We start from the raw sequence: 13,319 nt of genomic DNA, 5'->3' as shown, positions 1-13,319 counted from the left end.
TGAAAGCCCCTCAACCTTGGGCTTCAGCTCTGCCTCCTACTCCCAGCCCACTAAAGCTAGAGGCTTTTCTTCACTCAGACAGCTGCTAGCTGCTGAGACTGATAAACCCACAGTCAACAAGTAAAAAGGCACAGTCCCAATGTTACCAAACAAGACGGCAGGCCATTAATTCAAGTCCATTGAAAGTCCCAAGGTCAGCAGAGCATGGAAGACTGCTAAATAACAAACACTTGGCTACATGCAGGGTTCAAGCGTGCCAAGAAGCTGGAGACCAATCCCAAAGCTGCTTACATACGGGAAGCAGACTACATCCCTAAAGCAGCTACTCAGCTGCTTGTGGTAGGTCCTGCCATGGAGTTGATTGCCAGTCTCAGTGGAGAATAACTGCCATCAGTTGTCCAGCCATTCAGCCAGGCCCAGCCAAGTTGACACACGACTTTAACTACTACGGTTGTCTTTCTTGCTGGACGTCAGGTGCTGTGAAAGCAGTGACCATTGGTCCACCTACAAAATAGACTAGCTGAACCAGGTGGTGGATGTGTACCCTTCCAGCTGCTTGATTCTATGTCTCTGTTCCTGGTTTGTGTGCTCTGAAAAGGTGATTTACTTGAAAACATCTTTTTTGTTGTTGTTCTTTTTACCCTCAGGCAAAAGAAGCTGGGGCAGATGACATTCTTGACATCTCTAAATGTGAGCTCTCAGAGGTAAACTGAGGCTAGTGTTAGGGCTATGAATTTGATCTGACCTGTGCTCCTAGGAAAGACAGATTTGAATGGGGGCTTTAAAAAAAGCCAGAATACTAGACAAGACACGTTTGTTTAGATTTTGCTCTTGACCAAAAAAATGGAAAGATCATTTGTCCTCAACATATTCTCCAAGAATCAAGGAGTCTAGCTAGAAAATGTACCCACAGATCCTGGGGTCCAGGAAGAGCCTGGGATTCTCTAGCCTCTGCAAACACCAGACTCTTCTCTTGCTTCTGACAGAATTACTTACTGGGGTAGGTGGGGGTGGCAGTGTTAGGGAGGGCAGGCCAATCTCTTGCTGACTGATTGGAAGGGAGGGCTGACCACATCCCCAGCAACATTCCTGGGTGGCCTTTTACCCAGGCTTAGCTGTTCTTCATGGCAGCATTTCACACTTGTCCACCTCCTGCCCTATCTCTCTTTCCCATGTCTGCCACTCAGAAGACATTAAAAACTGGCAAGAAGGGAGGCACTGACTTTTCTTTATCTCATCTTAGATTCCATTTGGGGCTTTTGCAACATGCAAAGTTCTACAGAAGAAGGTGAGATGGGTCTTCATTTTCAAAGAACTGCTTATTGTGTGTTTGCATGTTTGAAACCACATAGGACTTTTAGCAACTTTCTTTCTGGCATGGCCATCTCCTTTCTCTCTTGGGTTTTAGCAGAGTAGGCTTAGGGATGGGACAACACTGGGTCACATCCTAGCTCTGCCTCTCCCTGGCTTCATGACTGGGGCAACTTCCTTAAACTCTTACATCTCAGTTTCTTTACCTATAAAATGAAGACATTCATAGTTTCACTCTCTCAGAGATGTTGTGAGATTAAATGAGTAAAAGAAGATGTAATATAGATACATAGATATCTGTGTATAGATAGGGATGCACTGACTGTAATGAGTAGCCTCATTGTTCATAACAACTGCACTTACTTCATTGTGGTCTCCCAGGAGAGATTAACAGTGAAATGAATGATTTTTCAGACAACTTTGAGTGCAGATAGGTGAGAGTGTTACAAATGAAGTATCTAAATGAAAATGTGTCAAAAGTAGTGAGCACCTTGTCCCTGTAGATATTAAAGCAGTGGTTAGATGTCTAACAAAAACAGTAACAAATAACAGAGACTGAACACTGACCACATGCCAGCCCTAGGCTAAGTGCTTTTTGTCCATTAGCTTGGTTTATCGTTATGGCAGCCCTTGCACACAAGTAGTTCATTATTTTCTTTCTTCACATGAAGATGCTAGAGCTAAGGGAGGTAATATCAGGACACTGCAGAGGAGCCTCCTTAGGATAGAAGGTAGAATTAGACTTTTATGGTCCCTTTAACCCTTGCAATTCTAGATTTTAGGGTCATCTGATTCCATATTCAGAAGTTCCATGATTCTGAACTGCATCCCCTTGTTGTGTCTGAGAGAACAGAGACCATGCTATTGAACACTGCAGGGCCACTTTGTGTTCTGTGCTGAGCAGGCTACCTTCCCTTTCAGCCTTCCCTACCTGTTGCGCTTCTCCAGTCTAACATTTCTCCAATGATTTCCCCACAGGTATTGATTGTCCACACGAATCACCTCACTTCCCTGCTTCCTAAATCCTGCAGCCTCCTGAGTCTTGTAACCATAAAGGTATGTAGCCTTTCTCCCAGGCCTCTGGGCCTCTGTACCTCCCTCAGGAGCCCCAGGGAGACTCCCTTTGTTTCTCCTCATAAAGCTTCTGCCAGATGGGTCTGATACAATAGTCAGTCTGGGATTTGATCAGTGTGAGTTACCACCATCTTCATGCTGTGCTCAGGGTGGGGGCCAAATTACAAAGATACCCAGTCACAGGCCTTGCCCTCAGGGAACTTATGCTAGGAAGACAGCCTAATCATAAACTCAACATCAAGAAACCTAGCAGAGAGTGAGGAAACTGATGGTTCCAAACAGGAAGGAATAGGAGGGAGGTCCAGGGATTGATGGTTAATGTGTGAAAACCTGGTGAATTGGAAAGACCCCTTTCTGACTATGAGCTTCTCCAGGACAGGCACATATTCATGTTATATGTGAGGTGTGACCCCAGGGTTGTTCATGTGACATGAGTTTGTGAGCATGGTGTACATGCTAAGAAAAAGAACTGGAAAGCCTAGACACCAAAGTGTTTTCTGATTAACTCTGGTTGGTGGGGGTTGGGGATAGTTTTCACTTCCTTCTCGTTCTGGTGCAACATGATTATTTTTTCTTTTAATTTTTATTGTGATTTGGGTGAAAGTTTACAGAGCAAGTTCATTTTCCATCCAGCAGTCCATACACATTCTGTTTCATGGCATTGACTACAATACCCTACAATGAAACAGCTCTCTTTCCACTTCCTCCCTGTAGTTACCTCTTCCCTGTGTCCTTCTTTCCTGTGCATTCCTGCCCCCTGAGCTATCTTCTTTTGCAAATACTGCCCTTCTGTTCTCCCAACATTGATCATTCTAAGGAGTATATCTACTTGATGTAAATGTTCACCCTATATGCCTGTCTGTTGTTAGGCTGGATGTCACAGGAGTGAGTTCAATTCCCGGCCTAAAAGGTAGCTAGGGGCCATAGTCTCAGAGGTCTCACTAGGCTTTATCAGACCAATAAACCTGGTCTTTTTATGATTTTGACTTTTGTTCCACATTGTTCTCCCACTCTATCCAGGATCTCCTGCACTGATCCCTTTGGTTAACAATGATAGCTGGGCACCATCTTGTTCTTCTTGTCTCATGGTCATATAAGTTGAGGTTCACATGATCCACTAGTCCCTTGGACAACATCATTATTTTTGTAATTAGAAAAAAGATAGCAGTAAACAGTATATTTATAAATAGATAAAATGTGTAATACATACATACACGCTGCTGTTGTTGTTAGTTGCCATTGAGTTGGCTCTGACTCAGGACAACTTATGTACAACAGAACGGAATGTTGCCCAGTCCTATACCTTTTTAGCTCATTTTCATTGTTTAAAAAAAAAAATAGCAGAAAGCTAGAAATCAATAACAGAAAAAAATCTAGAAAATACAAAAGCAGTGGAAATTAAATAATACACTATTAAACTACCAGTGGGTCAAGGAAGAAACCATAAATTTCTTACAGTCAAATGAAAATGAAAGGGGAACATATCAAAACTTATGGGATGCAATAAAGGCAGTATTCAAAGGAAAACTTACAGCTGTAGATGCCTGTATAATAAGAAAGATTTTAACAGCCTAACTTGACACCTCCAGGAAGTAGAAAGAAAAGCACATACTACGCTTAAACCTACCAGAAGAAAAGAAATAACAAAAACCAAACCAGAAACAAATAAAATAAAAAACAGAAAAACAGAAGGAAACTTTCTTTATTGGTTATGAGGAGAGGGGAGGAAACACTGCAAGAAAAAAATTAAAAAACAAAACAGTAGAATCAATAAAACCAGAGTTGTTGTTGTTGTTATGTGCCGTTGAGTCAGACCTGACTCATAGTGACCCCACCTTGGGTTTCCAAGGCAGTATCACTACGGAAGTAGATTGCCCCATCATCTTCCTTCCGAGAAGTGGCTGGTGGGTTTGAACTGCCAGCCTTCTGGTTAGCAGTCAAGTGCCTTAGGCACTATAGTTAGTTTTTTTTAAAAAAGATCAATAAAATTAATAAACTGTTAGCTAGACTGACAAAGAAAAGAAAAGATGAAAATAACAAACCATGAAAGAGGGGACCTGATAAGAATAAAGAGAATTATGACAAAATAGTAACAACTGTATGGCAACAAACTAGATAACTTAGATGAAGTGAATAAATTCTTGTTGTTGTTGTTTGCCGTTGAGTCAGACCCAACTCATAGTGACCCCTCCTTGGGTTTCCGAGGCAGTATCACTATGGAAGTAGATTGCCCAACCTTCCTTCCAAGGAGTGGCTGCTGGGTTTGAACCGTCAGCCTTATGGTTAGCAGTCAAGTACCTTAGGCACTATGCTAACAGAGCTCCTGAATAAATTCTTAGACACATACAAACTGACTCAGGAGAAAGTAGAAAGTCTGAAAGACTCATAAAGTGAAGAGATTGAATCGGTGATCAAAAACCTCCCAACCGGCTGAAAAAAAAGTCCTGGAGCAGATGGCTTCACTGGGGAGTCTACGAAACAGAGAAGAATAGGCATCAATACTGTTTAAACTCTTCCAAAAGATAGAGAAGGAGGGAATACTCCACAATTCATTCTATTAAGCACACAACCCTGACACTCTAACTAGACAAAGACACCATAAGAAAAGAAAACCATAGGCCAGTATCTCTTATGAATATAGATTTTAAAATCCTCAGCAAAATACTTGGGACCAGAATCCAACAGCATATTAAAACAGTCGTGCACCATGAGCAAGTGTGAACTAAATGTGCAAACTAAAATCATAACATTCTTAGAAGAACAAGCAGGGGCAATGCAGTCAGGCCTAGCTTTCAACGATGGATTAATAGCAAAAGACTAAATAAATAGGACCTCATAAAAATGAAAAACTCCTGTTCATCAAAAGACTTTATCAGAAAAGTGAGAAGACAAGGTACTTACTGGTAGAATATTTTTGGAAACCATCTATCTGACTTTGTTGTTGTTGTTATGTGCTGTCGAGTCGGCCCCGACTCATAGCAACCCCTCCTTGGGTTTCCGAGGCGGTATCGCTACAGAAGTAGGACTGCCCAGCTTTCCTTCTGAGGAGTGGCTGGTGGGTTTGAACCGCCAGCCTTCTGGTTAGCAGTCAAGTGCCTTAGGCACTATGCCAAAGCGCCTATATATCTGACAAGAATCTAATAATCAAAATGTATGTATAAAACTTCAAGAACAACAAAAAGAAAATTAAGACAATCATAAAATGGGCAAAAGACTGAAATAGACATTTCACCAAAGACATTCAAATGGCCACCAAACACATGAGAAGATGCTCAATGTCATTAGCTATCCAAAACCCAACCCGATCCACTGCTATCTAGTCAATTCTGACTGATAGTGACCCTAAAGAACAGAGTAGAACTGCCCCATAGGGTTTCCAAGGCTGTAAATCTTTATGGAAGCAGACTACCCCATCTTTCTCCCACGGAGCAGCTGGTAGATTTGAACTGCTGACCTTTTGGTTGGCTGCTGAGTTCTTTAACCAGTGCACCACCAGAGCACCTTCATTTGCCATCAGATACATGCAAATCAAAACCACAATGAAATACCATTTCCCTCCCACTAGAATGGCTAAAAGGAGCTCTGGTGGCACAGTGCCTAAGGCATTTGACTGCTAACCAGAAGGTTGGCGGTTCAAATCCACCAACTGTTCCACAGAAGGAAGATAGGGCAATCTGCTTCCATAAAGATTTACCACCTTGGAAACCCAATGGGGGTTGCTATGAGTCAGAACCGACTTGATGGCATTGAGTTTGGTTTGAGTTTGAGGATGGCTAAGATTAAAAAATCATGTTGGTGAGGATGTAGAGAAATTGGAACCCTTATCCATTGCTGGTCAGAGGGCAAAATTGCTCACCCATGTGGAAAACAGTGTTATCGCTGCTTATAAAACTAAAAATAGAACCCATATATGATCCAGCAATTCTACTCCTAGGCATATACCCGAGACACTTGAAAGCACAGACTCAAAAAGAGACTTACATCAGTATTCATTGCAGCACTATTCACAATAGTCAAAAGATAGAGACAACCTAAATGCCTGTCAGCAGATGAATGGATAAGCAAAATGCCATACATGCATATAATGGCATGTGACTCAGCCAGTAGAAGAAATAAAGTCTTGATATGGGCTACAGTATGGGTGGAGCTTGAAGACTATGCTGAGTGAAAAAAGCCACTCATAAAAGGACAAATATCGTATGCCCTCACTTACATGAAAAGACAAGAAAAGGCAAATGTATAAAGACCAAACTTTTTAGTGGTTACCAGGACTGCGAGGGAGGGGGATAGAGGAGGTTAACCATAATGGAAGAATTGCATTGATTAAGAGTAAGGTTGCACAGCCAGTTATTGTGATTGCTGTCAATAAGTTGTATACCTTTAAAAAATTATGTAAGAAATGTTTACAACAATGGCAAAAAAAAAAAAAAAAAAAAAAGTAGGTGCTGAGGCTGATTATGGGATTTTGTTCTTTCGTTCCTTGGTTTGGAGGTTTAGGGTCATGGTTTCATGGAACAGGACAGGACAGGCTCCTATTCGTCAGATCCAACGCATAGCAACCCCTCCTTGGGTTTCCAAGGCAGTATCACTACGGCAGTAGGTTGCTCAACCTTCCTTCTGAGAAGTGGCTGGTAGGTTTGAACCGCCAGCCTTCTGGTTAGCAGTCAAATGTCTTAGGCACTATGCCACCAGAGCTCCCTTTCATGGAACATATCAGTTAATTGGCCTAATAATGTGTTCTAATAACAGTGCTTCTGTTCTACCACCTGGGTAGAATAGTGCCTGGGGTCCTAAAAGCTTGCAAGTGGCCATCTAAGGCACAATCATTGGTTTCTGATCAGGTAGAGCAGTCAGAAATAGGAAGAAATGGAGTATGTGGCTCATCACCTCCTTTGCCTTGATACCAGAAGAGCTAGATGATGCCCAGCTACTATTACTGAACATTTGATCAAAGATTCTGTAGAAAAATCTGGCTCAAAAGGGGGAAAATGCAGAACAGAATTTCAAATTCTCCTGGACTCTAGACTTTCTGGAGCCATGGAGAGGGTGGATGAACCCTGAAACTATTGCCTTGAGGTAATTTTTAAATCTTATGTCAAAAATACCCACTGAAACCCTCTTAAAACTGAACAGTAGTTTAGCTTAACTAGTAAAAAAGGTCTGCTTTGAGCATTATGCTCTTTTTTTTTTTTTCTCTTTTTTTTTTATTAGGATTTGGGTGACGATTTACAGAGTAAATTCACTTTTCATACAGCAGTTCACATATACTTTGTCTCATGTCATTGACCAAAATTTACAATACAGCAGCTCCCCTCCCACTTCCTCCCCATAGTTACCTCCTCCCAGTGTCCATCCCTTCATACTCTTCTGCACCCTGAGCTATCTCCCTGTGCATAAGCAGCCCTTCCTTCTGCTTTGAGCATTATGCTCTTTTAAGAACCATCTAATATGGGATCATATTGACAACAGCAACTCAAATTAGATAGGAGTCTTAGGGGTAGTGAGTTTATGTAATTGAAGGAGGGACAACTTAGAAAAGGAGTGTGAGAATGGTTGCGCAACTTGAAGAATATAGTCAATGTCACTAAATTGTATGTGTAGAAACTGTTGGATTTGATGGATATTTTACTGTGTATATTCTGAATGACAAAATTAATAAATTTTAGAAAAAACTTAAATACAATTAATCAAAGAGTATAAAATACCACATATAACTTTACTCTCTGGAGAACCACTGTCAATATTTTACTGCATGTTTTACTAGTCTTTTTTTCTATGCAAATACATGTTTATATTATAGGGTGCTTTTCAAGATATGAATATCTTGGCGTACTGTTTTGTAGCATATTTTTTCACTTGACAGGGAAAATAAACATTTGATTAAAGAATAAAATGGTATAAGAATTTGAAAAAGAAAATGAAATGGGAATGATGGAAGTTAAGAGTGGAAGGGTGGGGTGCATGCACCTTGTTTCAACACCAGAGGCACAAGGCAGCCTCAAGACTTCTTGTCTCTTTGAAGCCAGAAATCTGGTGACTGGTCAGGGTTAAGCTTGTCTTCCTTCCGCAGGTTCTGGATCTTCATGATAATCAGCTGACAGCCCTTCCTGATGATATAGGGCAGCTGACAGCCCTCCAGGTAAAATTAGATAAATATGGGGTTTGTTTTTTTTTCATTTATCAGAACCCATCTCCAACTTGCTTGTGTGAGACATTGCAGTCACATAGTCTGGAGTTCTCCAGTTATACTTTAGCTCCTAGAAGCAGGCTGTACTCAGCCCTCCCCTTTGCTCTTCAGCTGCCCAAAGGACATAGCTCTCCATTGCAGTCTAGGCTATGGGTTTCTCTCTGTTGTATTTTTGGCATGTGCTTTCTGGAATTTCATCTAAAGCTTCCACAACATTACAGAAAAAAAAGGGACCCGTTAGTCTTTCAAAAATGATGAATTCAGCCTTCTGACTCACCGTCAGTAATAGCCTTTCTTCAAAAGGGGCGTGGTGACAGCATTCTCTTCTGACCTTCTCTAACTCCATGAGGGAAAGAGAAAATCACCATCAGCAGTCCAAGACTGATTACTTTGAGGCGGAAGTCAGACATCCCACCACCCTCCAGCCTTTTACTAATTCTGACGCCAGTGGTCCTTCCCGTGGCACTTTCTAACTCATCGCAATGGCCACACAAATTGTACAGACAATACTTAGGATTATGGAGTTTATCAGGGAACAGATTACAGTTCAGGAACACTCAGAATACAGCTTTCCATCAGGACAGCCTCCTCTCTGCCATGCCTCTCTTTGGCTCTTGGCGTCTTGGCCTGGCCTCTGCCCTGCTCAGGCAAGTGTTCCAAAGCCCTTTTAGCTCTGCCAGTAGGTGGACCCCACTCTGCCAGTAAACCTTCTGCCCAGAGGCACTTGGCTTTCTTGCTCCGTAGGCTGACAAGCCTGTCACTCTATCTTTTGCTGATCTCTTGGTTCTGTTGCCGCCATCTCTGCCTTGTGTGTCTGCCAAGGAGGTCCAGCACAGGGGTCTCAGGTCCAAGGACCTGCTCCACTCCTGGCTGTTCTTCCTTGCTGATAGTGAGATCCCTTTATGGCTGTCAAACCAAACCAAACCTAACTCACTGCCATCAAGTTGGTTCTGACTCATAGAGACCCCTCCTTGGGTTTCCAAAGTGGTATCTCTATGGAAGTAAATTGCCCAGTCTTCCTTCTAAGGATTGGCTGGTGGGTTTGAACCACCAGCCTTCTGGTTAGCAGTCAAATGCCTTAGGCACTATGCCATCAAAGCTCCCTTTATGGCTCAAGGAAGGCTCATTTTAAGTCTAGCAGAATGACAAAACTGACCAGTACCCACAATTAGGGTCCATATACCTTATTTCCATGGTCCCACCCCCACAAAGGTGCCATGTACCTTATGTTACTAACAAGCTCTCCAATCCCCTTGGTAGGCCACAAACACCTTACATTTGCATAGTTCCACCCAGTCATTTGGTGGGAGTCACAAAGTCCGTAGCTAGAAGAGCCATACTAAGTGATGCACCACACTTTTTGTTTATTGAGTGCTCATTATATGCCAGGCCTTGAGCTAAGCATTTCACCTTCATTCTCTCTTGAATCCTCAGCTCTTCTGTGGAGTATATTCTATTATTTTCCCCACTTTATGGAAGAAGTGGCTTCCCATTGCATTTAGATTAAAATCTGTTCTCTTCACCATGATCAATAAGACCTTATAAAATGGGCCCTGTCGTAGTTAAGGGAGGTCTGGTGGAGTAGTGTCTAAGGCATTAACTGCTAACCAGAAAGCTGGCAGTTCAAACCCACCAGCCACTCCTTGAAAGTAAGATTGGGCAACCTACTTCCGTAGAGATACCGCCTCGGAAACCCAAGGAGGGGTCACTATGAGTCAGATCGGACTTGATGGCAGTGAGCTTGGTTTTTGGTTTTGGAGTGGTAGTTAAGGTTGTGTGTCAGCTTGGCTGGACTGTGGTTTTGAGTGGCTTGGCAGTTGAATATAGTTATTACCCATCATAAGATCGGTTGGGCAATTTACTTCCGTAGTGATACTGCCTCGGCAACCCAAGGAGGGGCCACTATGAGTCGGGTCTGACTCGACAGCACATAACAACAACAACAACAACAAAGATTGTAATCACCTCCATGGTAGAAACTGCTGTGAACAACTAAGTAGTTGAAGGGCATTTCCTTTGGGGTGTGGCCTGCTTTCAGTATATATAGAGAAGCTTTGGGAAAGGTCTCTAGCTTTTTGGGCACATTTTAGATGCTGTGTTTGGCCAAGTCTTCATCCCCAGTTCCTGGACTTGAATCAGTGGTCTGCCCTTTTGCCAGTTGGTCTTGGTTTGTGCCATTTTGCCTGCAGACCTTGAGTTTGTCAGCCTCAGCAGCCAGCAGCTGCATGAGTTAGAGCTCCAGTGGGCATGGAATAAGAGACAGAGCTGATGCCCAAGGTTGAGGGACCTTCATCCAGCCCCTATAGCTGGCACTCTGAATTTGGACTTTGAGCCTCCAAAACTGTAAAATAATACATTCCTGTTTGTTAAAGCCATCCACTTACAGTATTTCTGTATAGCAGCACTGGAGAACTAAGATAGACCCCACCTGCCTTTGTAGCTCTCTTTTCTTGCCTCATTACTCCTAAACCCCCAGGACCTTTGCACCGGCTCTTCCTTCTGCCTAAATGCCTTTCCCAGGGCTGCCCGTGTCCCTGTCTAAGCCAATCCTCATTATTAGTCTCTCCCAGCACCTGTGTGTTTCCCTTTGTACACTAATTGCACCTATAATTACTAATGATGTGTTTACTGCTTTTTTGACTGCCTCCCTTACTGGAAAGTAATCTCTGTGAGCAGCACCTTGACCTAGCACGCAGAGGAGACTAAGAAACTATTTGAATGAACAACCTCATGATGTAGGTGATGTTAACACATTTTACAAAGAGAAAACTGAGGCCCAGGTGGATATTAAGGAGCTCTGGTGACATAGTCTCTAAGGCATTTGACTGCTAACCAGAAGGTTGGCAGTTTAAACCCACCAGCCACTCCTCTGAAGACTGGGCAATCTACTTCCATAAAGATCTACTGCCTCAAAAACCCAAAAGGGTTCTCAGTGAGTCAAAATCAACTCAATGGCAGTGAGTTTGGTTTGGTTTCAAAGGGACACTAACTTGTCCTAGGTCACATAGAGAATATATACTGGAATAGTAGTAATTACCACTACTTAGAGCCACGGTGAATACCTTGGTGTAGATCTTTGGGATATTTTTATGGAATTTCTGTGTTCACCGTTTTGAAACTTTTGGATACCTAACAATACTTCATCCTATCCTTCTGATTCATCAGATATTCATCTACCACGTTATTTTAATGTCTGTTTAGCATTGCATTATATCTATTTGTATTTATTTATTTATTTTTATTTTTGCAGTGTTCCCTCCCCTCCCCTATCATATCTGTTTTTAATGGCTACCTGGTGTGTCACCCTGCTGGCTCCCTTCCCTCACATTGCCACATCCTTCCAAGAGCATAGCCTTCAGTTTCAATCCTATCACCACCCCTGCCAACCCTGAGACCTAAGGCAAATTGCATTGCCTTTATGCAGCTCAGTTTCCTTCCCCTTAACATTGTGATCATTAGAATCTTATGTGTTGCCTTGGTATGGTGCAGTGAATTAATGTGGCCCTTCTAGCCATAGTCTTTGTGACTCCCACACAGTAATTGGGTGGGGCCATGCAAGTAAGGTATATGGAATCTGTGATGGTTGGGGTTATGTATCTACTTAGCTAGGCTATGATTCCTAGTATTGTGTGGTTGTCCTCCATTTTGTGATCTAATTATTCTCCATTGTGTGTGTTGTAAATCGTGACTTCTGTGTGTTCATGAGACAAGATTAGGTTATATTAATTAGGATTAGGTAAATTGTTATGTTAATGAGGCAGGAGTAGGGTAGAATGCCCTCAAGTAACAACCTTCACTCAAGTCACCACCCTTACTTGAGTCATACCTTTTATCTTACAAGGGATAGAAGGTGAGAGAAGTGAGTAGAGAGAGGGGGACCTGACTACCACCAGGAAGAGATGGGTATGGAGTGTATCCTTTGGAACCAGAGACCCTGTGCTGGGAAACTTCTAGACCCAGGAGAGAGAGCTATAAACTAGAGACAGGAAGCTGTGGCAGAGAAATGGTGGCAGCAGGGCAGCAGAACCAGGACACCAGCAGGAGAAAACATAGTAGGCTTCTCAGCCTACAGAGCAAGACAGCTGAGCACCTTTGGACAGGAGGCTTGCTGACAGAGTAGGGTCTCTCCAGGCACTTGGTGGAGCAAGGCTTACCAGGCTGGAGAGCAAGAGAGATGAGCTCTTCAGGCTTAGGCTTACTGCCAGAGTGGCGTGCCTCTGGGAACTTATTGATGGTGCTAAAGAGCTTTGTAACACTTGCCTGAGAAGGGCAGAGGCTGGGTCAGCTTGAGAGGCTAAGGGCTGAGGACCAAAGGCCAGGGAGGCCTGCCTTTGGGCACAGCTGAGAAGAGGCTATCCTGACTGAAGAACTGTATCCTGAGTCTTTCCTAATCCTGAATTGTAACCTGTTACTTCCCTCATAAACCCCATATTCATGAGTACTGTGGCAGTTCTGCGTAGCCATTGCAACACATTATTGAATCCAGCAGAGGAGTAGAGAGTACCATAGGAAGGACAGTTGGTGTCAAAATTGGAAAAAAGATTGGAGAGAGGAGACATATCTGACTTCTGCCTCATAAGAATCAGCCTTGGATAACATACTATACAAAACATTGTTCCACCTACTACTTTGGCGAGTAGCAACTGGGACCTTAAAAGCTAGGAAACTGCCATCTAGATGCAACAACGGGTCTCTCCTCGTCAAGAAGAAAGAAGAAAACCAAAATTAATGGAAACAATCAGTCCTA

At 42.8% G+C, this 13,319-nt stretch overlaps 1 protein-coding gene across 1 annotated transcript in view; it reads left to right on the top strand.

Annotated features, from left to right (window-relative positions):
• The window catches only part of LRSAM1 (leucine rich repeat and sterile alpha motif containing 1), a 67,497-nt gene that overhangs the window by 665 nt on the left and 53,513 nt on the right, over positions 1–13,319 (top strand). Inside the window, exons 2-5 of the mRNA XM_007944314.2 lie at positions 648–704; positions 1,244–1,288; positions 2,290–2,367; positions 8,456–8,524. Coding sequence (XP_007942505.1) covers positions 648–704; positions 1,244–1,288; positions 2,290–2,367; positions 8,456–8,524 — 249 coding nt within the window. The remainder of the gene's footprint in view (positions 1–647; positions 705–1,243; positions 1,289–2,289; positions 2,368–8,455; positions 8,525–13,319) is intronic.

This window comes from Orycteropus afer, unplaced genomic scaffold (genome assembly GCF_000298275.1).
Source record: "Orycteropus afer afer isolate SDZICR_OR568_19922 unplaced genomic scaffold, OryAfe1.0 scaffold00123, whole genome shotgun sequence".
Lineage (NCBI taxonomy): Eukaryota > Metazoa > Chordata > Mammalia > Tubulidentata > Orycteropodidae > Orycteropus > Orycteropus afer.
The sequence above is the reverse complement of the archived record's forward strand: the minus strand, read 5'-3'. Positions and strand labels throughout refer to the sequence as shown.